At 39.2% G+C, this 25,665-nt stretch overlaps 1 protein-coding gene and 1 pseudogene across 1 annotated transcript; both read right to left on the bottom strand.

The window, feature by feature from the left end:
- Nucleotides 1–1,708: 1,708 nt before the first annotated feature.
- Nucleotides 1,709–4,702, bottom strand: LOC107690052 (LIM/homeobox protein Lhx8-like). Its single transcript, XM_016488281.1, has 8 exons — nucleotides 4,319–4,702; nucleotides 3,998–4,129; nucleotides 3,716–3,834; nucleotides 3,112–3,332; nucleotides 2,855–2,958; nucleotides 2,641–2,736; nucleotides 2,241–2,424; nucleotides 1,709–2,000 (listed from the first exon to the last, which is right to left on the bottom strand). The coding sequence occupies exons 1-7, from the start codon at nucleotides 4,460–4,462 to the stop codon at nucleotides 2,392–2,394; spliced, it is 849 nt and encodes a 282-aa protein (XP_016343767.1). The 5' UTR covers nucleotides 4,463–4,702; the 3' UTR covers nucleotides 1,709–2,000; nucleotides 2,241–2,391.
- Nucleotides 4,703–15,650: 10,948 nt separating this feature from the next.
- On the bottom strand, nucleotides 15,651–19,010 carry LOC107690051 (uncharacterized; annotated as a pseudogene).
- Nucleotides 19,011–25,665: the final 6,655 nt, after the last annotated feature.

The following is a 25,665-nucleotide window of genomic DNA, read 5'->3' as shown; positions in this document are numbered from 1 at the left end:
TCGCCATTAGCGTATACGTAGTTAATCGTTAGCATAAGCGCGGCTAACGCTAATATAATGAGCATTAGAATGAAATTTGTTCATTTTGTTCAAAATTATTTCTTTGTTGGTCTTCCAAAAGAGGACGATATCCGCTTTGTCATGCCTGGAGCTGATTGATCCGTGCTGATCGCTGAGGGAATACAACAGTATGAAAACACATTTCATTACACCAAATACACAAAATAATGTTCTTTTTAGCAGCATCATATGACCCCTTTAATAAAGTTGCTTAAACAATATGTATAGTTTAATACAAAAGACCGAAAACCAATCACAAAGAGTACTTCATTTAAAAACTTGAGATGCAGTGGGTGGGGAAAACCGGCATAAAGTCTTGACATGTTTTTTTAAAAGTTGAACTTACATTAATTTTACATAGCTTTCTAAACATGCAGCTCTCTTCTGCTAGACGCGAGTGCAACGGTGATAGATGTCCCTCTAGAAAATTCGATAAATACGCGTTCTGTGTGAAGGGCTTGGTTTCGGTTTTGACGTAAACATGTTCCCCGCATTGATTGTTCTTTTTCTGCAATATTTTGAATTAACAACATAGCAGCGCAGCATCTAGTGGGTTCAATTGGACAGGCTAACAAAAGCATTCAAATGCAATGACACTTACATCTTCGTCGCATTTCGTGCGCCGCTGATAAGGCTGCCTGAAGGCCCGGGTATACTTAACTTTCTGCGTTCCGTTCCGTCTCGCGCACAGCCGCGTCCGCACAGCTTTCAAAGTATACTCAACCGCAGATGAGCGTGGACGGACGAGCGCGACACATACGCGCAGTACCACCTACTGTCTTGTCGTCTTAACATTCACCTCACGCATGCGCTGTTGTACGCGCGGTCTCAAAAAACTGCCTGAACGGGGACGGGGTGCGCGGCTCTCCGCCATCCCTCCTGATGACATAATGCGGACGGTGCGCGGACGCGGACGGCCGAAGTATACTTTGGCCTTGACGCACACCTAAAATTCGAATGCAACGTTTTTGCATTCGAATGTGGATTTTTATTTTAAATTCGACGAATATTCGAAATTCGATTTCTTTTTTTTTGACAGCCCTAGTGTCAAAGTGCAAGAGCATGCAATAAAACACTTTGTTGGCGACAGAAATCAAATTTGTTTAGCATTATACAGATGTACAATTATGGGTGTATCTTGAATATTTAGGTTTGAATTGATCAAGTTCTTTCATGATTCACAATGTTTGTAATTATATTTAAATAGCATTTAATAAAACAGTTTAGTTTGCTCAAACATGATAAATATTTTTCCTATAAGGTTCCTAGAAGCACAGCAAACTTTCTACAAGTGTTTCAGGCCATGTCTATAACCACAACAAATAAAACCTCTGACGATTCAACTCAAAGTTCAAGCAGAATCAGTATGAAATAAAATAAGCCAAACAAAAGCTTTCATTTGATCAATGCTAGAGACAAATCAGATTTTATTGGCTTTCGTTCACCCTCAAAAAAAAAAAAAAAAAAAAAAAGAAATAGAAATCTTTTGTAACATTATAAATGCCTTTATCATCACTTTTGATCAATTTTAAGCATCCTTGCTAAATAAAAGTATTAATTTCTATAATTTCTTTCCCCCCAAAAAAAAAAAAAAAAAAAAAAAAAGTATTGACTAAACCAGAAACTAAGAAATGCATGGTAGATTTATTTTAAAAAAGTGCTCAATCACATACAAGAAAAACTAAATGCCATTTATTCCACCACACACACACACATACATATACACATCAAAAACTTCAGGCTTTTCACATTTAGGACTTTTTAATATCCTTCAATAAGTGCCCATGAAAGATAAAGTAGCATTGGTCTTGTTCAATAGCCAGTAGAAAAATCTATATTTCCTCATGCTGTCCTCTGAACTCTGACCTGACCATGTGGCAGCAGTGGACACCTTGGGCATGGCTGATGGGCAGCTGTGTCATTGAGTGGGGCAAGAGAGGCTGCAGCACCAATGAAGTGGGAGACAAAGACGAAAAGTCACGAAGAGCTGCTCAGCATATGCACTAATTTAAAATGTATAATATTAAAAAAAATATATATAATTTATAATAATAATAATAATAATAACAATAATAATAATAATAATAATTACTTTAGGCTTGATTTAGCTATTATTACATTAATGCATTTAAAAAATGTGCACATACATACATAGAATAGTGATATTCCACATAACATACCATCCATATAGGAGTGTAGCACAGTCAGCATAGGGGTGTCTACAGGGGCAAAAGCAGTGTACTGAAGTTCATCTATTAGAGGAGGAGAAAGCCGAGTGGACTGCAGAGATGACACTGGGGCGGCTGAAGAGTGATTTGGGCTAACATGCTTCTAATGACGAGCTCGGCAGTTCTGGAGCCAAACCTGAGCAGCAGATCGATGAAGTATTGACAGTACGCTAGAATTACTAGTATAGTACTAGTAGTAGTAGTAGTATAGTAACTAGTATAGGACACTAATATAGTATTGTACACGAAAAGTTACAATAAAACAAATTTAAAATAATTTTTAAAAACATGCTAAAACACTCAAGTAATTGTTAGCGGTGCATACACAGCACAATATATATATATATAATACCTGAATAACCCTCCGGCTTAGATCAGTTCTTTCTGACAACTTTTGTAAAGTCTGGGCATCTGAATTGTTGTCCTGAGCAAACCGGGCTTGCATTACCTTAATACACATAAAAAATACAAAATAAAATAAAAGTCTAACATTAAGCAGCCAACACCAGAACAAAACCAAAAAAAACAAAAAAAAAGAATTTTAAGATGAGAATTTCGATATTAACCTGTAGCTGGTCAGCTGTAAAACTTGTCCGTGCCCTCTTGGCTGGTTTAGGCTGATTTACTTCCTGCTCTGAGGGAACAGCTCCCTCCACATTCACTCCTTTTCCTACAGCAAACCACAAAGTCCATCAACAAGAGCAGAATTAAACTCAAGCTCTGGTTCCATAGGAGCTAAATGAATGGAGTTAACGTTTTAAACAATTGAAAAGATTCACTAGATAACCATTTGAATGACGACAACTTATTTGCTAAATCTAACCATTCTCCATGGCACGTTTCAGGTTCTCCAACATGCAGTCGTAGTGCACACGACACACAACCCTCTCATCCAACAGGGCAAACTCTTCTCCTGTGGTCAGCTGTCTCTTGCAGGAGAAGCAAGCAAAACAAGCCAGGTGGTAGGTGTTTCCTTTTGCTCTGCGGACCCAGTTGTTTGAATGGATGTTCCTACCACAGTGAGCGCAACGTGTTCCGTACTTCCTGCAAAAAACAAGTCTCTGATAAGAACTTCAATCTTTAAAAAGTTAGACAAGCTTTTGTGGCATTTCTTTTTAGTGAGGCTAACAGCAGTTTTTTGGTTGAGACACGGCACTCCAGGAAAAACCACAGAGAAGGAATGAAAACATTGGTCAACTATTGTCCATCTAACATTTAATGAGGGAAAGCATGCAGTGTTTCTGTAGAAAACTACAACATTTTACGTCACTTCATAAGAAAATGCAGAGGCATTGAAATGCTAGAAATGTTTAGAGATGCTGCAAACAATTATTTTGCAACTCTTTAAAACACACACTGACTGAGCAGAAGTTATTGATGGTCGTCGATTTATGTTTCATAAATTGCTTGAAAAATATTCTCTTTACCTGAAGTAGTCCAATTTACAGAATATCTCTTCTTTTATATAACAGCTGATGTGTCTGCCCAGAGACGTTTGGCACACGCTGCACGACAAGCATCTCACGTGCCAGCACATGTCGTTCACCTGAAGTGTAAAAGCAACATTTTCTGTTTTGTGTTTCGAACATTAGAAAAAGAGAGATAAGATTTACCTGTCATTGCATATTCGGGAAACCCAGAGCGGAACGACAATTTACAACACTCGTCTTAAAGCGTTGTTATAAACATGTAAAATATTTAATGCGCACCTTCAGCAGATATTTGTCAACGATCTCAGTGCCACAGCTGGTACAGATGGCTTTCTCTGTCATGGCATGAGGTGAAGAGCCGGGCGACAAAGACGAACACCATACCTTTTCAAACAGCTCTTGGGTTTTATCCTGAAAATCAAAGTTCATGCATATTTTAAACGTACATAAACAACTTAACAAAACTAATCTAATGACGAGAACTTAGCCTCGTCGTTCAGGAACATAAGGTCAGTGACCTAACTGAATAATATGGCCTTTCAGAAGCCTTTGACTAAACTACAAAAATAGAAAGTATGTAATCCTCAACTACTGTACAACCTGCCCGATAGCGCTGCCGCCTTTTAACCGGCCGAGCGACCCCATTACAGCCACTTGCCTTTTTACCAAGACAACCTCTACAAGCGAACAAGGAGATATGCAGAAACACGGGCTCTTTTTAACGCAAAGCGTCATCCTCTTCATTTCATGCGCTGAAACTCCTCAGGTAAATATTAACTGCTTTCCTGTCGCCTTCAAGGGTTTATGTCCCCTTATGTCGCTTTCCAAAGTTACGGTTTTACCCTCTCTCTCGCTCTCTAAACCCTTTTAAACTATTTACAAACTCTCTTTAGAAAAAAACACAACTGTCATCGTGACAGAAGAAAACAATACCCCGATTACTTAATTTATATTAGGCTAATTGCACACAGGCGTTGCCTGAGACGCAGCTGAGGATGGTGCCGTAATTCAGAAGTGGAGGCTGTTTCAGTTCTCGCTGATAAACAGGAATAAATAAGAGTTCAGTGAATGATGCACCGTTGCACAGAAAACAAGCACAGTTTGCCTGCAACATTTGTTCATGAAGTTTAATATATTTTAATTAATTTTATTAATGAAAATCTTCCAAAATATGTAGCCGCCCTAAACATGAGAGGGGAGATCACATAAGGATTTTTTGAATAAAACAAGAATTAAAATGACAGAAAATAAAAATAAAATGCACAATAACACATTTCAAATGTATACGCAATTCATGTGACACTTACAGTGTTCTTGCTTGGACTTTCCTTCGATGTGGTTTGTTCATTTTTCCAGTACATTGTCCAGTGGGCTATATTATATCCACTCTCAGATCTCTTGTACAGCGAGAATTAATCCATATGGGTGCTGCAGCTGAATGCACGTCGCGACCATGTTTTAACTCAAACTTTTGTTTTCCGTAGTGAGGGTGGAACTTTTCCCTCATGTTCTCACTACACTGGCCGCACCTCCCTGTCACATTTACATACGCCTATTATTTGTGGAGTGAGTTGTATGAAAATGATTTGTAAACAAACCAAACAGCATAATATTTGTTGAATCGAGAATGCAACAGTTTTGTTGAATACGTTTTGGAAACGACTTTTAAGGCGATAACGAGCTACATTTATAGCGTAAATAATACAGCAGGACTCTTTCATAAAATGCAGCGGTTTAAGGCTAACTGCACATCATGATTATGTTTTTTGTTGTTGTTGTTTGTTTAATCGCAGTACCATTAAGATAAACTTTTCACATTTTATTCTTCTGAAATCTGTCTGTCATGTTAAAAAAGCAGTGATAACAGCGTTTCAAAGAATCAAATCATTTTAGCATCATGGTATTATTGCGCGTGTTTGACATTTTGCACATCCACAGTTCCTCAGCAAATACATTATCTAGATTTGGAGTTATGCGTGGATCAGATCAGATATGCGTGGCGATTTATGATGAAATGAAACATTTCGAGTTAAAATAAATAAAATAATTTGTAAAAATATTTCATCTTGTTTCATTGGGGGAGAGTGAAGACCACTTAACCAGCCTATATAACATCGCTATTTTCAAACAATTCACTGCGCACTGTTGCTTCACAATTAATGAATGTTGTGTAGCGCCCCCTACCCTTAACCTTTAATAGGGCGGAGCACCGGGTTCTGACAGTGTGTCTCCCGACTATATATTAATATTCCTCCTATTACCCTATTTGGCTACTGTAACCCAGATTAACTAGGTTTATACTCCTACAGTAATATTCCTATACAGCATGGGACAGAGAATAACCTTAATCAACACAAAAGGTAAGTATGAAAAAGTTAACAATTTGATTTATTTATAACCAACAGTGAAAAATTTGAAATAAATGAATGTATGTCTCAATAAAGACTGGAAGGAATTACCCAAATGTCTGTTGGTACTCAAATAGCAACAAAAATAACAGCAGACACAATATGAAAGAGATGAGGAAAATTCAAAACCCCTAATACACTTAGGTTGTTTCAATAACACCGAACAACAGTATGAAACCCCAAACTTCACTTACTGCATGTAAGTAGAACATAAAAGATAATAACCGTCAATATATATATGTGGGCCCACACACACAGTCACACAACCCACCCTGTTGCAGGCCTGTAACGTTGCTGGGGAGTGTGGGGGCCTAGAAAAACAGCAAATGGCCTCTTCACTCAAATGAGCCAAAACCAATCAAACAGATCACCTGAACCCCCTTTTAAAGGCAGCTGAAATCCGTGATCCTCTCCTTGGAAGCGGCAGATCGTCCTGTAGTCTCTCAGGCAGTCAGCAGGATGGCGGCGCGAGTCTCACCCACGACGACAGCTCCCCGGTGACAACGAGGATTTCGCGTGCTGCCTCGTCCAGAGTTTCTCGGTTCTCCCCGGCAGTCGGCAGAATGGCAGCGCGATTCTCACCCACGATGAGAGTGAGGATTTAGAATGCGGCCAACTCAATCTCGTCCTCTAAATAAACTCAACTTAGATGATAATAGGCAGTCAATAACCAGTTAGACGGCTGGGGGGTTTTTTCTCTCCGTAATAACAATTAACGAAGCTTCGTGCTGTCTTTAAAAGCATGCTCGGAGAACAAAAAAATTAATAAAAATCTTAAGTTAACTCTTGTACAGAGTATAAAACACAAAATTCAACGTAAGCCTACACAACACTTATTACACCTAAAATCTTTTTTTTTTTTTTCTTCATCAGAGGTTATCGCTCCTCTCTCTCCAGGTTTCTCCCCTCCCTTCCCCATCGAACCCTCTGTCCAATCAGAATTTCCCCTATATTCACAGGGGTGGGAATAAGTCAAAAAATAACAAATCATGAAAGAAGGAACAAACATGCTGGGTCACAACACGTTTTGAGCAAGTGCATCACAAACAAACTTTATAGTTCACCGTAACTCTTAAAGGGACAGTACCTGAGTGCACTAACTGAGCACACAGACTGTTAGAATACTATCTGACTCATAAAACCTTGTAAATATCACATTACCTGGGAAAAGGTATTAATGTGCTTAATAATAACCCGCACTGGGTTACACTCTCCCCCTGCTTAATGACTCATGTCCCCATGAGACTAGCCCACTACCTCAGTATTATGGCCCTAGATGTTTGATTTGCACTCAAACTATAACATTGGGGACACTGAGCCACAGGGTGGCACCACAATGTTTGGCAAACATTCTTTTTTCTTGGGAAATCTTCAACTTGCACCACCATACCCCTATATACCAGGGTTAAGGGTCTGTCCGTAGATTGCCCCAGTTCATCATAACTCTTTTTCACTGGTTTTACTTCTCTCCTTGGACAAAAGTCAACTCTTTCATTTTCTGCTTCTTTAGGGGCATTCATGAATTGCCTGTCTCCCTCTTCTGATTCCAGATCCTCATTTCGATCAGGGGTTGGCAGAGAGATGCTTTCTGCTTCACACTCAAATAGATCTCCTATCACTTCCAGTTGATTAGGAACCCTTTCATGGCTTTTATGGACCTGTACGTTCTCTGTGTTTAATGTGGGGGTGTGCATCTGCCTGACAGGTCTCCCTTGTGGAACTGGAACATACTCACACTCACTACTGTCATCACTATCAGAGTGATCAATTGAATCACAACGATCTTGTGCTGATTGCTCTCTTTGTGTTCTCTCCACAGCTCTTGCCCTGGTTACCACTGGACGCTGGACATCCATCCTCTCATCAGGTAAGTACATCCTCACTCTATCTCCAATAGGTAACAGATGATCTCCGTGCAACGTCCTGACACTCCCTGTGCCAGTCTCTGGTTTTACCCTATACACAGGCAAGTTCGGCAGCTTCTCCATGACAAGGTAGGGTAAGGAATTCCAGCGATCCTGTAACTTGTGCTTTCCTGTGATGGCCAGTTTCTTTATAAGCACCCGATCTCTTTTCTCCAAAGTCTGATGTTTCACTTTACTGTCATACAGTCTCTTGTTCCTTTGCTGTGTCTTCAGGGAACTCTCAGAGGCTAACTTGTAGACATGCTGCAGCTCTTTTTTCATTCTCTCGACATACTGCTGATGTTTCATCCCACTCTCCCCATCCGCTGAAGTCCCGAAGCATATGTCCACTGGAAGTCGCGCCTCTCTCCCGAACAACAGATAATAAGGTGAGTAACCAGTTGCTTCATTTTTGGTACAGTTGTACGCATGCACCAACTGACTGATGCTTTGGCTCCACCTGCTCTTCCTGGCAGGATCCAGGGTACCCAGCATGGAAAGAAGAGTTCGATTGAAACGCTCGGGCTGTGGGTCTCCTTGAGGGTGGTACGGCAAGGTCCGGGACTTGCGAATTCCCAGAATTCTATGACGGATGTCCTTGTCAAGCTTCTCTATGATCTATGACGACCAGAACGTTGGAGATTCCCTTCGAGTCAGGTTCAATAGACAGGAAATCGATGCAGACCAGATCGAGTGGGCCACTGCTCGTGATGTGATTCAAGTAAGGAGATCTTTGAGGTAAAGTCTTCCTAGCGATACATCGTCCACATTCCTTCACATACTGTTCCACGTCTTTGTTCATGCGTGGCCAGTAAAAACGATCCTTGCAAAGTTCTGTGGTTCTCTCAATTCCAAGGTGACCTGATTCATCATGCAGTGAATGTAGCACCTGGGCCCGGTACTTTTCTGGTAAAACTAGTTGCTGTCTCTCCCTCCCGCATGTGCTTTTTGTAATTCGGTACAAAAGATTTTGTAGAATGTTCAATTTTGTACCCTGTTGCCATAAGAGAGTCTCAAAGGGGTTAGGACTCTTTGGAGTGGTAAGTATATGCCCTTTCTCCACTTCCTGCTTCACCCGTCCAATGATGGGGTCTTGCTCTTGCGCTAGTCTCAAGTCAGAGTTTGACAACTGCTCCTTGTGTCCCATTTCCAGCTGTACTGGACAAACATACACAGAGGGAATGACGTCTGGAGTAGCACCTAACTGATCCACCAGTCTACTGCAGGATTCATCGGAGTATCGGCAAGCCGACAGATGGCCCTTACTCCAGAGCTTGGTTGGTCCACCCATTCGTGCGACAGGTCAGTGGGAGAGGGATAGCGCGACAGTACATCCACATCGATGTCGTGATGCCCTGGCTTGTACTGAAGGCTAAAGTCATAAGTGGCTAAGGCAGCCAGCCATCGATGCCCAGTAGCACTAAGCTTAGCGCTTGTCAGAACATAGGTGAGGGGATTGTTATCCGTTCTAACTGTGAACTTTGCTCCGTACAAGTAATCGTGGAATTTATCCACAACAGCCCACTTGAGTGCCAGGAATTCCAACTGATGAATGGGATAGTGGTGTTCCGCAGCACTCAGTTTACGGCTGGCATAGGCGACAGGTCTCAGTCCGTCTGTGTATTCCTGATTCAACACGGTGCCTAAACCACTCAGGCTTGCATCGACATGTAGGACATAGGGCTTTGCTGGATCTGCATGTGCCAGAACTGGAGCATGGGTAAGGCAATAGATAATGTTATGAAAGGCATCTGTGCAACTTTGGTCCCAGCGCTCACCAAATGGCTCTGACTCTTGGTAGTAGTTGCCTTTCTGTACAGCTTTATTTTGACCTCTGACAGGGGGATAACCTTTGGTCAAGTCAGTCAGGGGTCTCACGATGGCAGAGTAGTTCTTAATAAAGCGGCGATAGAAACCACAAAATCCTAGAAAGGACCTCAGGGACTTTAAATCATGTGGCATCTTCCAGTGAGACACGGCTTTCACCTTCTCAGGATCAGGAGCTATCCCGACAGCAGATACAATATGTCCCACATATTTGACTTGTGGCTGACAAAACCACAAAACCAAAAAACTTGTGGCACTTGTCTATAAACACTTTGAGCCCATATTCTTCCAGCCGATCCAACACTTTCAGCAACCTTTCCTCATGCTCTTCTAATGTACGCCCAAAGACTATGAGGTCATCCAGATATACGATGACCTGGAGAAGAGGCATATCTCCCACGGCTCTCTCCATTAGCCGCTGAAATGTGTCTGGAGCCCCCGTGATCCCCTGTGGCATGTGTTCAAACTGGTAAAAACCCAGAGGACAGATTAACGCTGTTTTTTCCTTGTCCTCGTCAGCCATCTCAATCTGTTAATAGCCACTTCGCAAGTCTAAGACAGAGAACCATTTACTTCCAGATAGACAGTCCAAAGCATCATCTATCCTGGGAGTGGTATATTGGTCAGGAATTGTTCTGGAATTCAAAGTCCGGTAGTCTATGCACATACGGATGGTTCCATTTTTCTTCCGAGCAATAACTATTGGCGAGGCATAAGGTCTCCTGGATTCTGTTATGATACCGGCAGCCAACAGGTCTTTTATGTGCCGCCTCACGTCATCGATGTCTGCAGGTGCAACACGTCTGGATCGTTCCCTAAATGGTCGGCTGTCACTCAGTCTGATGTTATGTTTCACAAATTTAGCTCGTCCCACATCCCACTCCTCAAGGGAAAACACATTTCTGTGCTCAGCTAACTTCTCTCTAAGCCTTTTCTCCCAATCAGCAGGAATAGGAGAGTCCCGAAACTTGAACACTTTGGGATCTATTATCTTTGGATCAGTCGGAGCATCTGGGGTAACTGTGACTGTGTCCGTGGGAAAGACTTTAGCAATAACTGTGTCAGTGGGAATGCTGATGTCTTTTAAGGTCTCATTGCAAACCAGCACTCTGAAGTTGTTCTCATCAATGGCAGAAGACAGAACAGTTGGAGGGATAAAAAGTCCAGCTGGAAGTTGACTATCCATTGGTGTTTCCACAAGAAATATGTCTTTTCTCAGTGGCTTCTCACACTCCACTTTGCACACTGCATACATTTCACTTCTTGAAGGGATAGTTAGGGCTCCTGGTCCTTTCCACTTGACCTGTCCCTCAACTGGCTCGGCGACTTCTTCTTTTCCCTGGACCTGGGGTAAGCATGGTTTGAGGAGTGACGACTGATTTCTTTGTGAGTGTGCTTGGTTTGATACACCAGAGTCCTGACTGAGCATGGTCAGACATTGAAAGAAGCTTGCATTGGTGCCGATTATTACGGGAACTTGCTGGGGACCTTGAGGTTCTGGGCAGACCAAAGTGAGAATGGAGACTGACTCTTTCACCCCAGTGAGGGAAACCGGGAGCAAAACATCCACTATGATGTATCCCTTATATGGATAACTAGAAGAGCTCAGTCCCCAAATGGACAATCCAGTGAGCGGATGGATGGGTATCTGCGGTAAGTATTTGGAATACCACTGGTCGAATACAATGGTGACCTGGGACCCACTGTCCAGTAAAGCTTGACAAGGACATCCATTTAGCTCAACGGAAATGGTGGATGCAGGGCCCACTAATCCTCTGGGAAGTTGAATCCCCTCACAGACCTCAGTTTGACTCTTTTTAGAGAAACAGTTTAGACTGCTAGAAGTGGCACTGTTTCCCGTCACCAAGCTCCTTTCAGTCTTAGCTTTTCGGAGAGCCCGTAACAACTTCTGTATTACTTGGGAGGTATTTTCAGGCGACTGACACTTGGTAGCGATGTGTCCATCCTCTCCACACTGATAACAGAAGAAATCATCGTTGTGCGTAACTGGCCTGTCCCTTCTTGAAACTAGAACAGGCCTGGGGTTTGCCTGAGCTTGGTGTGACTGAGCAGTGGAACTAATACTCATGACTGCTAGCTGTTGTTGCAGTTGTTGAACTTGCCTCTTTAATTCTTGTACTTCAGACTCTCCATGGGTATCAGCTCTTTTCTTCTCCTGCTTGTCTTTCGGATCAATCCTCATGGAAGACACAGAAACAGTGTTTGGATCTTCCCCAAATCTGGATCTTAGCTCCTGAATTTCTGCTTGGAGTTGTCGGATTACAGAGTCTAATTTATCATCCTGCTTCAGCTGAATGGGCTTCACGGACGCATTGATTTTATGGCTAGCAGCTTCGTTCTCCTCGGTTTCTTTGATTTCATTTAGCAGTGCAAAGAAAGTGGGTGGCTGTTCTCTTCTCTCCCTCAGTCTTAACTGCAGAAGCATCAGATCCGACTCAACTGCCCCTCTAATCAGCTGTTCAACCCTTGTTCTGTCCATCATCTGGAGGCTCAATCCTCCTCTCTGCACCACTTTCGTTAAGGATTTCTCCATCCTACGCAGGAAGTCAGACAAAGCTTCCCCGGGGAATTGACGTAAGAGACGAAAGGCAAAGTATAGATCCTCCCCTGACTCAGAGGTTCCAAATGTGTTTTCTAACGCTTCAAGATATTGCGAAGCACTGGCCTCAGGACTTGAAAATCGAACAGCTTTGATAATGTCAAGGGCTGGCCCTTTCACGCTTTCCATTATTCTTCACCGTTTTTCCTTCTCGGAACACTCACATTCCTCGGTCATTAATCTGGCTTGTTCTATCCAGTTTTCTAGACTTTCCTCTCCAGTCGGTATTGGAACAGTGCCAGAAAAGATACGTAGTCGTCGATAAGCATTAGTTTCACCTGATGGTTTCGTTGTCTTCTCCAGAAGTTCACCCACGGCACGTATAATGGACTCAGGGGAACTGGAACTCTGTGGAGAGAATAAGGCCTGTATATCAGTCATAGACTTTCCCTCATCCATTAAGAACTTCGACAATTTCTTGGAAAACTCAGAGGCTGAAACATCGACAGGTGCCACTACAACTTTCCATGACTCTTCTCCATCTGGCCGCAGCAGTTCAGCTGGAATACGGGCAGGGTCGATGACCTCACGACACTCACAAAGCACCAAGAGGGTACCAGGGCTTGGCCCCAATTTTGAGTCTCTAACCCGCACTCTTCCCAAGACTTTTACAGTCTGAACAGTATCTTCAATACTTGCTACTTCAGTAGTTGCAGGTACTCCAATCAACAGTATTGCATGAGTCTCCTCAATCTCTGCCTCCTTATACCACTTGGAGAGTTCAGCGAGCAGAAGAGGGCTACTTCCAAAGGCCATGCTGAAACTTCAGGCAGATAATTATCAATTGATTAATTGACACTTAAAATATAACTCAGCTCTTGCTTTCAATCTTTTGTACAGCATGGGACAGAGAATAACCTTAATCAACACAAAAGGTAAGTATGAAAAAGTTAACAATTTGATTTATTTATAACCAACAGTGAAAAATTTGAAATAAATTAATGTATGTCTCAATAAAGACGGGAAGGAATTACCCAAATGTCTGTTGTGTATTTTACTTGGGATAAATACCTATTTTAAAAAACGGTTCAGTACTTAGTCTTATGAAAATGACATTTAACCCAAATTAATGAATTTCACATTAAAATGGTACTCAATTAGCAACAAAAATAACAGCAGACACAATATGAAAGAGATGAGGAAAATTCAAAACCCCTAATACACTTAGGTTGTTTCAATAACACCGAACAACAGTATGAAACCCCAAACTTCACTTACTGTATGTAAGTAGAACATAAAAGATAATAACCGTCAATATATATATGTGGGCCCACACACACTCAAAGCCACACAACCCACCCCGTTGCAGGCCTGTAACGTTGCTGGGGAGCGTGGGGGCCTAGAAAAACAGCAAATGGCCTCTTCACTCAAATGAGCCAAAACCAATCAAACAGATCACCTGAACCCCCTTTTTAAGGCAGCTGAAATCCGTGATCCTCTCCTTGGAAGCGGCAGATCGTCCTGTAGTCTCTCAGGCAGTCAGCAGGATGGCGGCGCGAGTCTCACCCATGACGACAGATCCCTGGTGACAGCGAGGATTTCGCGTGCTGCCTCGTCCAGAGTTTCTCGGTTCTCCCCGGCAGTCGGCAGAATGGCGGCGCGATTCTATCCCACGATGACAGTGAGGATTTAGAATGCGGCCAACTCAATCTCGTCCTCTAAATAAACTCAACTTAGATGATAATAGGCAGTCAATAACCAGTTAGACGGCTGTTTTTTTTTCTCTCCGTAATAACAATTAACGAAGCTTCGTGCTGTCTTTAAAAGCAGGCTCGGAGAAAAAATAAATAAATAAATCTTAAGTTAACTCTTGTACTGAGTATAAAACACAAAATTGAACGAAAGCCTACACAACACTTATTACACCTAAAATCTGTTTTTTTTCTTCATCAGAGGGTATCGCTCCTCTCTCTCCAGGTTTCTCCCCTCCCTTCCCCATCGAACTCTCTGTCCAATCAGAATTTCCCCTATATTCACAGGGGCGGGAATAAGTCAAAAAATAACAAATCACGAAAGAAGGAACAAACTTGCTGGGTCACAACACGTTTTGAGCAAGTGCATCACAAACAAACTTTATAGTTCACCGTAACTCTTAAAGGGACAGTACCTGAGTGCATCAACTGAGCACACAGACTGTTAGAATACTATCTGACTCATAAAACCTTATAAATATCACATTACATGGGAAAAGGTATTAATTTGCTTAATAATAACCCGCACTGGGTTACAGCTGTTAAATTTTGTTTTCAGGTCAGGAGCGTTATTATGGTATTTAAATTAAAAACGAGCTGAGTGAGAAAAATGCGTTCTCAAATGGTTAACAAAATAGGATATGTACGCAGCAAAATTGACAGAGTTAATTAAACTCTATGAGAGTTAATTTTAACACTTTACTGGTGTATATATAATGCACTAGCTCGAGTTAAATTAACACTTTCAAAAGTGTTAATAAAGTAACACTGACTCAAGAGTTAAACATTTCATTCTTAGCTATTATTAATTATTCACAAACGTTATATTTACACAATACGCACTGTTCGAATCATACATTATAAAACAATTAAAGACTTAATTATTTTAGGTCCAGAGTTAAATAATTGCATAAATAAACTAATACAAAACAACAACATACTTTCACATTTCATTTTTAATGAAACACTGAATGCAATGCATTTTGATGTGGGGAAAGCTTTGTAACATTTTTTAACTCATGTACAGAAAACATTTGTTTTTGTTTTTTAAAAAATGAATAATTAAAACACTGCCTAAACAAAACAATGGAAAGGCGCAACATATGTATCCTCATTTGGACCATATGCATTTTGAATGTTATAGGGTTTATAATGCTTAAGATCATCAGCTTTCACAACAGCATCAAACTCATTTCCATCAACAACTCTGAATGCATAACAATGCTCACTGAAGAGCTCTGTAACAAGTTTTTCAACCACAAAATAAACATTTTCACCCAACACAAGAATGTTGGTAATTTTACAGAATACTGGCAGCTCATGTTTTATCTCTGTGCATATGGCAAGGCCAGGTCTATATTCAGTGCCATCAAGTTTAGTCCAACTGGTAGAGTAAATGTCTGTCTGTACTGGGATTTGCAAAGTCTTCACCATTTTCATAGTCACTTAGAGAGAAATAGTTAATTGGTCCAAATTCTCTCTGCTGTAAACTGAGCACTTCCCAGTGGTTTCCTATTGCCATTTGATGTTTTTTTCTGAGCGACTTTGTGATGTTCTTAAAACGTTTTAGCATGTTTTTGAAAAGTTTGTTTTTGGCTTCAAATCTCATGCTCCAAGAGTGCTAAAGAGGTCCTATTTTCCTTGTGCACGAAGGATAATGAACCATAAAATGGTGCTTTGGTATTAACTTTTTCTGAGGGCACACCAGTTTGAAAAGTTGATGATGCTCGCTGATCAAGTGTTTAAAAAAGACAGTCATGCCATAAGTAACAACAGGCGAAAAGACAATATGAATAATGTGCAGTAAGATGAGCAAGAAAAGTTCCAGTTTGGATTTCCTGGAGGCACAAGGTCCCCAAAAAGTAAGGGCGTGTTTCGCACCAAACAGAGTGTCTGTATAGAATTCAATCCAATGGAATTTCCACCATGTTCCAAGTTGACATTTGTCGGGCGGTTTATGCGCTCTGTGTAACCAAAGTCAAAAGAATAAATCCTTAAAAGATAATTTTTTTGATATGAAATTTTCAGTCATGTATCCAAATAAAAGTTTCAGCTCGTACTGAGCAACACCCTCTAGTACAGGGGTGGGGAACGTTGATCCTGGAGGGCCAGTGTCTCTGCAGAGTTTAGCTCCAACCCTGAAAAAAGAAATACCAACCTGTATCCTAAAGACCTTGATTAGCTTGTTCAGGTGTGTTTGATTAGGGTTGGAGCTAAACTCTGCAGGGAAACCGGCCCTCCAGGATCAACGTTCCCCACCCCTGCTCTAGTATGTCATGCATTATATCAAAGGAATAATTGGAACAAACATGAAAATACTGTAAAGTGTTCAACGAAGAGTCTCTTTTAACCCCATATACAGAGTTCAACTGTGTATCTGACTGAATGTCCCTGCAGTGCATCTCAAAGCTGGCTTTATCACGGACCACTACCTGGGCATCAGATTTTTCAGTTAGACACAAGCAACAAAAGTAATTACTGTTAAAAGACTCAGTAAAACCAAGAATAGCATGCATTGCCAAGTTATCTCTTACAACCTGACAAATTGAACCATAAACTTTTTCAGAAGAAATGGGCCAATAAATCCCCTCATTCTCAATAATTTTTACATCATTTATCAAAGGAGCTAAAACGGCATCAAATCCATATTTTTTTACATCTTGAGAGTGAAAGAGAGAAACTAAGTGGATGTTCAGTACAGCAGAGTTGAACTTTGGTGGAAGATTTCTCAGAATAAAATAAAGACAGCCAATCTTGTGAATCCCATGTTTTGACCCCAGGGGATTGCACGTCTCGAAATCATCGTAATACAGTTGGATCTGTAAGGAACTGTGTTTTGAAAACAATGGGTGGCCTCTGCAGTAACTTCCATCATTAAAGTCTTTGTATACATCAGGACTGATGTCAAACCCCAATTTAAAATGCTTACAAATATCAATTTTAGATTATCCAAAATGGGGATGTACACAAAAGTCTCTTTGACTGGAAACTGGTGAACGGATTTTCAAAACTCTTTTTAAAAGGTTCAGGGGAGTCTGGTCTAACAGATAATAATAACTAATAACCCTGCTTCATTTGTAAATGTAACTCTGTGGTAAACTCTTCAAGAACACATATAATCGATGAAACTGTGGAACCAGAAGCACCACTTCCCTGCAGCTTCGCAACAATTGAAGCACACATGTCCTTTAAATCCTTTTTAGAAAGAACTGGATCACTTTCAACACAATCATCATCTAAACGAGGATCCTCGTCTGAGAGTTCAGACTGTACTGTATCTGAATGGGTACAAAAATTAGTGGGACGAAAAACTGAACAAGGAACATGAATTTTGTCCAAATGTTTTCTAAACCCAGAGTATGTGGAAAACTGCTTTCGGCAATGTTGTTGACTGCAAACAAGTCTACATTTAGAAGTGGGATAGAAGCCATGTTCACACTTCAAATGTGAAATCAGTGAATGGGCATCGGCATACAACCCTTCACATCTAAAGCAGAGCAACATTTTTTCAAGATTTCAGCTCAGGTGCTATTCAGCAGTTTAGCTCGCAGTTCTTTCACTCTTGGTGACCCTTTTGTTTTTCCAACATCTCTGTTATAAACCGTGGTCTGCAGGAAAGTGTAGAAGTTGATGAGAGCATTGTCGTAGGATGTTAAAAATGTAGTGTACTTTGAAGAGCTCATCCAAAGCACCCAGAGAACCAGCCGTCTGACAAGGGATAAGCTTGTTATCCAGAGCAATGTAGTAGCTGTCAATCATGTCTCGACTTCTCCCCATGGCTAGAAGATATGGTTGATGACTTTGGCTTTTCCCCAGGTGCTCATCAATGCTGCAGCATGACTACAAAGGTGAAAAACAAACAAGTTACCCTTCCAATTTTAGTCTTTTAAAACATTTTACAGGTAACAAAAAAGACCTAAAAAATTAAACGCTTGGTAATCTTGTAATCGCATTTTTCAGACTATACATTGTTTGTCTTGTGAAACAAACTGCAACATATATTCCAAAGCATTGTTGTTTTGCCAGTGTTGTCCAATGCAACCCTGAACACTCAAAATAGAGTACACAAATGCATCCCCTCAAAAAAACTACTTTTCTGATGGTTGGCAAACTTCACACGATACGACCCACATTATTGGATGTATACATTAATCAATGGTTTCTGTAGTCAATGCAAGAAAAACACTTATATAATTCTTAACTAGTATTTTTCTTACTTATAACTACTGATACATTTTTAAGTTTGGTTAACTGAAGAAAGTACTGATTGAATTACAAGGTTTAAACTGATTGCAAGTATAAAAATTAAAATAAATAAATAAATAATATTATACCTTATGAAATACCACAAGTTTCTCAACTGCATCAGAGGCACTTATTTTTGCAGCCATCTTTCGCCCAGCAGATGGTGGAAGAAGGTGAACCAGTAAAAGCAGTGTAGATAGACTGTCCCAGCCTGTGGTAAAATAAAAACAGCAACAACAAAAAAGGAACATTATACTCTATAGAGTGGAATGGGACAAAAAGCATGATTGTAATCAGATTTATTTACTATTTTTGCCTATACTTGAATATGTGGCATTCTCAGGGGTTTTCTCAGCTGAAATCAGGAGACGTTGCACGGGAGATGTCTTAGTCAAGTTTCTTGCTTCTTGAATGATTTTTGGCTTAAAGGTTCCATCCCACCTTTCCAAGAGCTTGGAGGATGTGTCCAAATCGAACAGAAGAACAAAATCTTTGTTCATCTTGAAAATATTTATCAGCATTAGACACTTACACATGCACTTAAAGCAACATTCAATCATTTTAAATATTACTCACCAATCCTTTGGTGTCTAAAAACCTTGGAAAGGTTTTTAGAAGGCTGCGTTTACACTTGGCATTAACATGTGATCACCGTGATCCGATCAAGCAGATCGGATCATCAGTCGATCAGAACATGGCGCATTTACACTTGGCAACATCAACTGACTTTTCTATCTGGATAACCGATCGGATCTGTCTTTCCCGCGCAATATTTAAATAAGTCTGCAGAGAATGGCCCGGTGCAAAGTCAACCTGAAGTGGTGGGTTTTCTTTTGAAAAGTATTTTCAGTCGCGGGACATTTTACAAATCAAAGATAAGTGTAGGAGTCTCACTAGTGCTCCACACGGGTGTTCTCCATCTTTTTTTCTGACAGTTCAAGGACACGCTGATCGGATAACGTTCCGATCAGAAGCGCGTTTACACTTGTCTTTTCAATGTGTATGTGGACAACATCCGGATACAGGTCGCTTAATACAGGTTAATGCCAAGTGTAAACGCAACATTTGTTGCTGTATTGTGAACAAGTTCCTGGCGATAGCGAAATGTCTGTCTCATCTTTTCAAAAATGGTTTCTTCAACCCCTGTATGAGCAAGAAGTGAAATGGCCTCCACAAGAGCATCTCCCTCAAGCTGATGCTCTAAGCTAATGTCTCTCCTGATGTTTGGACCTCCTTGTTCAGAGCTAGGCTTATTCTTTCTTTCAGTGTGACCAGAGTTGTTTCTTTGAACAGTTTTTAAACACCAAGCAAGATAACCACTTCCACTTGCTGCATCATAAAAGTGCTCCTGTAAAATTGGGGGAAAAACAGGACCATTTTACATTCATTCATCTAAATCTATAGCAGGTGAAATGACAGTCACATAAGGTCGTGTGAATTCCTTCAAGTAAAAACATTTGATAATTTTATGGAAACAGTCTTACATATCCCTTCTTGGAAAATGGGTCTTTCAGTGATGGTCACAATTCACAATTCCAAGGGCATACTGCTCTCTCTGCTTCTGGGTTAGAATCCTCCTACCAAAAATAAATGTACATATATGGGATGGGACAGCACGTAAGTGACAGTACATGCATACAAAAAACAGTCTTACATTTAGATTATACATTTATGTCTCAGTCTTAATTATTAGGTGAATAAAAAAAAAAAAAAAACATATGACAATCAATTATCTTAAATGTGAAAATGTAGCTTACCCATGCCTCTCTGTCATGTGCCCCACCAGTATGTTAACAAGCGCTCTTCTCATTTCATTTGACAAAGTATCGGTGGCCTTGTACTCTTCAAGGATTTCATCTCCTTTTGATTTTTCTTTTAAGGCAGCTAGCACCATCTAAGTTAAAACAATACAAGAATAGTTTGCTCATATATCATTCTTAGGTCACAATAAATACTTTTTGGTGCTATACATATTGTCCCAGAAATCAATTGTGATAAATGATATTACTGCCTTTTTTTCATTAGTTAGTCTATATTAACATGATTATACAAATATTACACTAATTACACAAGCACAATGTGGAAGAAATGGTATCACAGACAAACACAATGTTCAGGTTTGACTGTAACAGTATTTTACATTGTTATAAGAGCTTTTTTTCTTGTATGTCAATAATTTGTAAATAACACTACATGTTTCAAAACATCTTTTATTGTGTTTAGGGGTTGTAACGATATTTCGCAGTACGAGAGTGATGGTGATATTTTGCGATATGATGTCTTTTAATTCATTAACAAGTAGGGCTTTAACATAACCCATTAAAAAACTCAGTGTCTGCTCTATCACAAATAATTTGTAAAAAAAAAAAAAACAGCTGCATTACAAGATGGAAATATATAAAATATATTTAAACTTGCCCTGCCCTTACGTCCATGACACCGACTCACTGCGTAGTTGCCAGTTTTGGCGGTCTTTCCAGCTCTTTCCAAGGGGCCGCTCTATATTACATGTAGGCTATAATGTCTATAATTAAATGTGTGCATTTTCAAGTGTTTTTGCGGAGTAAAATATAATAATAATAATAACAGAGCGCTTGTACCGCAAGACAGTTAAAATGGTGCCGATGTGCTCACTAACACTTCAAATACAAAATGCTGTGTCATGTAAAATAATGAAACCAAACAGGATACTATTTCTGCCGTCTGGGTCCTTTTGAACTTGAGCGTGTCAAAAATTAACCGAAATTCCGTTGCCTCACAGACATGAGAAATATATCTTTAGAACATGAAATGTTTTAATAATGAAACAATTCAAACAGAAAACATATTCTCAGATTATGTAATCCATATGAAATGTGTATATAGTGCGCATCCACCGCAGAGATTACGATTAAGCATAAATCTGTGTTACTTGAATTTCAGTTTAATTTTGACATTTTGTTTAACATATCGTGATATGTATCGTGAACCCAGCATCGAGATATGTACCGAATGCTGAGTGTATCGTTACACCCCTAATTGTGTTCAAAGAAATGTTTGCAACAACTGGAGGGTAAATGACAGAATTGTCATTTCTGTGTAAACTGTATCCCTTTAGTCATTCTAGAATGATTGGGTGATTTTGTAGGGGAGTGTATCTGCATAGAAAGTAATGAACTACAAGCACAGATAAATACAACAGAACAATGATACAAATTAAATAAGCTTGAACCCTTTTTCCTATGCCAACTGTATGCGTGTGTGTGTGTATGTGTATGTTAGACTAGTTTAAGTGTTTATGTAGTTAATAAAGTCTTACTTGTACCACACTTGAGGTTGTTCATTGTTTGCTCATAACCGGAGTCCCTAATCATGCAGATTTTTGCTACATGCTCTGAGTAGTATTGTACAGTAAGAAAGTTATTTTCCTTAACCAGGAAATTAACGTTCTTAGAATTGACAGACAGTTGACACTGAGAGGTCAAGTAAATACTTACAGCGGATCTAAATATTTATAATTAATTATAACTAGTTATAATTAATTATTCATATTTTCCCTTTGAGCTGATTCGCTACATAAATGGTAGAGAACGCAAGGCATGATAAAACAAAGGTTATGAGCTTAAAACACTGTCAACCTAAAAGTGTGTGCTTGATAGTCCAGGTTAGAATAGGGCGTGACTCGAGATACGCATTAGAAATCACAAAATTGCAGTATTGTTTAAACTGTTTCTGACGAAGAAATCTCAGTACAGTGTTATATAAAGCTAGATTTGAGTGATGCTCCTCTTTCTACAGCATAAAGGCCTTATAGATTATAATTAGATCATGGCAATTCATCTACACTTTGACTGTATGTATACAAGCCTAGCAACCTGGTGGTCATTACTGTGTTTCACTTGCTGAGTGAAACTAAAGGTGTAATACTGTACTTCAGTATTCATGTGTGAGGCACACATAACTACATATATGTTTCAACCGACTTTAACTTACAGTAAAACCTGTTTTGTTATTCTTTAAACAAGTGCAAGAAGTTTATTGTTAAATTAGAGAAGCACTCACAGAAGTGCTTATTTAATGCAACAAGTCTTGAAGGACTGAAAGCACCACGTTTTAAAACTGTGGGCAACTTCTTTGAAATAGGCATATTTCCCTTTTGAGCTGATTCGCTACAGCACCTTATTTCGAAATGTATAGAAATACGTGCTTTCATATGTCCTTTAGTTATGATTATTTAATTTATTCACTATACTATTTACTATTAATGTCTCATTTCAGTTTTAGTTTGGCTCTAGTTTTGTATTTATTCCAGTTCATATGAAAAGGTTCATGTAGCTTGGGTTAAAATTCATATACAGAGTAAATCCTTTTCACTGAACGTGTTAAAAATAAGTTTTAAAAAGTTGTCGGGAGCATGGTGCTGGTGTTGGTTTATAGCCTAAGTTTACCTTTTAAGTTCTGGCGCTTTTATTTAGGCTTCAAAATTCATCAAAGTTATATTATTTTGTGAAAATTATCTTGATGGACAAAACGTGTAAGTTCATGAACTATGGTTGAACACAGAGCTTATTTTTTTGCGATAATCCAAAAGCCTATGGAAAAACCCTATAGGCTTTTTGTTGAGGGAACCAGTGCAACTGATCCGCATACAAAGTGACGTCATAGTTCCCCCCACTCTATTATTCGTTAATCTCGTTAGTCTATTTTTCCACTTAGAAGCTTATTTTATGCACTGAATTTCTTGGTAAAGAAATAAAATTAATGGTTAAAAATGCACTTTAGAATCTATATTTTTATATGAGGATCGATCCCTTCGATACAACATCAGTATCAAAATTATCGATACTTATGGATCGATCCGCTATGGATGGGCGATACCTCTTAATTTATTTTCTATCTGATACCGATATTTTCAAGCCCAGTATCGTCGATATCGATACCGATACCTCTAAACTAAACTGATCTTTTAAATTATTAAAATAATATAATCAGTAATTATACTCACTTAATATTATATTTTAAAGCCATGTCTTTTAACATTTCATAGGCCTTTTTGACACTGTCAGAAATAAAATATACTATAATTGTATTTTAGCTCTTTACTGGGGCAGTAACCTCAAAGGTACAACTATATCCCTAAAAGGGAGCATATACCATACATGTATGCATGCTTTAAGGGTAGATAAGTTACAAATGTGCACCTTTGAGGGAACCTCAGGAAAAATAAACATGGTGTTACATAAGTACTAAAATGTATTATTATTATGATTACCATGATACATTGGAGGTTACTGCAGTTTTACTACAAATACTGTGGTAAACTGTGGTTACTGCAATAAAACAATGGTTAATTGTTGTAAAAGGCTGCTAGGCTGTTGTACCCCTAAAGGTGAAACTTTAGCATTGTTTTTTTTCTGACAGATTTATTAACAGCAATTACAGAACATAACACAATCCATTTGAACTTTTAACAACCAGTTTAAATAAATTTACTTGCACAAACTAGCCAATTTAAAATAAATATTACATGTACACAAAAGTTTGGGGTCAGTAAGATTTTGTAATATTTTTTTAAGTCTCATGCTCACCAAGACTGCACTTATTTGAAAAAAACAAACAAACAAACAAAAAAAAACAGTAAAAGCAGCAATATTGTGAAATATAACAATTAAAAATAACTATTTTCTATTTTAAAATGTAATTTAAAATGCATCTGTGATCAAAGCTGAATTTTCAGCATCATTACTCCAGTCTTCAATGTCACATGATCCTTCAGAAATACTAATATCATTTGCTGCTCAAGAAACATTTATTATTATTGATGCTTCATATTTGTGTGGAAACCGTGATGCATTTTTCAGAATTAATTTTATATATAGTAACCATGTTATGTAGGCTAATGTAATGTAATAATGTGGCAATGGCTTCTTAAGATATACTTATGCTTCTGATGCTTTTGGGAAACGCAGCCCTATTTGTCGTTGCTATGGATGATGTCAGCATACTTACTAACTATGCACACAGTGATTGGCTGATAGTCTCTGTCAGAGATTTGTTCATAGAAATATTGTAGAGTGCAATATTATGTTGCCATATTCAAATAAAAGTTGTAAAATAAAAATGTTAATTTCCACATTCAAATAAAGATTAAAAAATGCAGGCTAAGTGTCACTAATTAAACAAGTAGGCTATATATTCAGATAATTGTCAGCCTCTTATATGTATGCTTCTCGTAAACAATTGGTCAATATGCATTATGGCTGCCCTCGACTAAAGATTTTTCTGGTTGACTCATAGTCGTTAGTCGACTATTAGTTGCACTTTTATTAATAAACCATATACATCATAATAATGAGCCTTTAATTGCCTACATAGCCTAATAAGCGCTCAAGCACACGCAAAAAAGGCTTGCCACAGCGCAGCGGCAAATATAATAATTATGAATGTGTTAGGGAAAAACAGCAAGTACACCGCATTAACGTTTTAATAATTTATTGTTACAATAGTGCTTTCTGTTTTCGGTTTAAGAGATGAAGTCGGCGACACTGACTCGTCATCTCCGCAGTATGCGCCTGTACGCATGTTTCATACGGATTACATAATCTGAGAATATTTTTTTTCTATTTGAATTGATTAATTTAAAAGTTTCACTCTCTATAGATATATTTTTCATGTCTGTAATAAGGCAAGCATACAGAGTATCAAGTTCAGAGTCCGAGACGGCAGAAAGCGCATCCTGTTTGCTTTCATTATTTTACAAAAGCGCAACATTTCGTTGTTATTCTGAGTGCACACGAATAAACTTAGAGTCTTTACAGAAACAAAAGATGCGTTACTCTTATCTGTATGACCAAAAATGACGAAGTAGCCTATTTTAAGAGCAAATGATCACAGCAGTGCCTCCATCTGTCATGCAGAGTAGCCCAAGCGCGCGTGCTACTGTTCAGTTTCCACACTCTGCACAAACACGTGAACAGCGCACTTTTTTCTAGGCTAACATTAGATTGAGCTGCCATGTAAAGTTGCTACTACATACATATTTCAGATGATAAGCCATATTTGAGGCTGATGAATGTTAGGTGAGTATATGGATGTCCTACCCGATGTATATTACCACATAGACCAGCCGTTAACGATTTGTCCGTCACGGACTGTATGATTTTGCCACTTCATGTGGAATTTTTTTTTTCTGCGACTAAGCGACTAATAAAATTTTGGTAATATGCATATAAACAGCCTTTTAATTAGCAGAGTAGAATAATCATGGCTGATA

Source organism: Sinocyclocheilus anshuiensis, unplaced genomic scaffold (genome assembly GCF_001515605.1).
Source record: "Sinocyclocheilus anshuiensis isolate Anshui unplaced genomic scaffold, SAMN03320099.WGS_v1.1 scaffold2025, whole genome shotgun sequence".
NCBI classification, from domain to species: Eukaryota; Metazoa; Chordata; class Actinopteri; order Cypriniformes; family Cyprinidae; genus Sinocyclocheilus; species Sinocyclocheilus anshuiensis.
The sequence above is the reverse complement of the archived record's forward strand: the minus strand, read 5'-3'. Positions and strand labels throughout refer to the sequence as shown.

Excerpts from the sequence above, each read along its gene's own strand:
- LOC107690052 (XM_016488281.1), bottom strand. The coding sequence starts at position 4,462 with ATGAAGAGGATGACGCTTTGCGTTAAAAAGAGCCCGTGTTTCTGCATA. Across the intron at positions 2,959-3,111 it reads GAAACGTGCCATGGAGAATG|GAAAAGGAGTGAATGTGGAG; the intron begins GTTAGATTTAGC and ends GGTTTGCTGTAG. Across the intron at positions 2,425-2,640 it reads TAAGCCGGAGGGTTATTCAG|GTTTGGCTCCAGAACTGCCG; the intron begins GTATTATATATA and ends TCTGCTGCTCAG.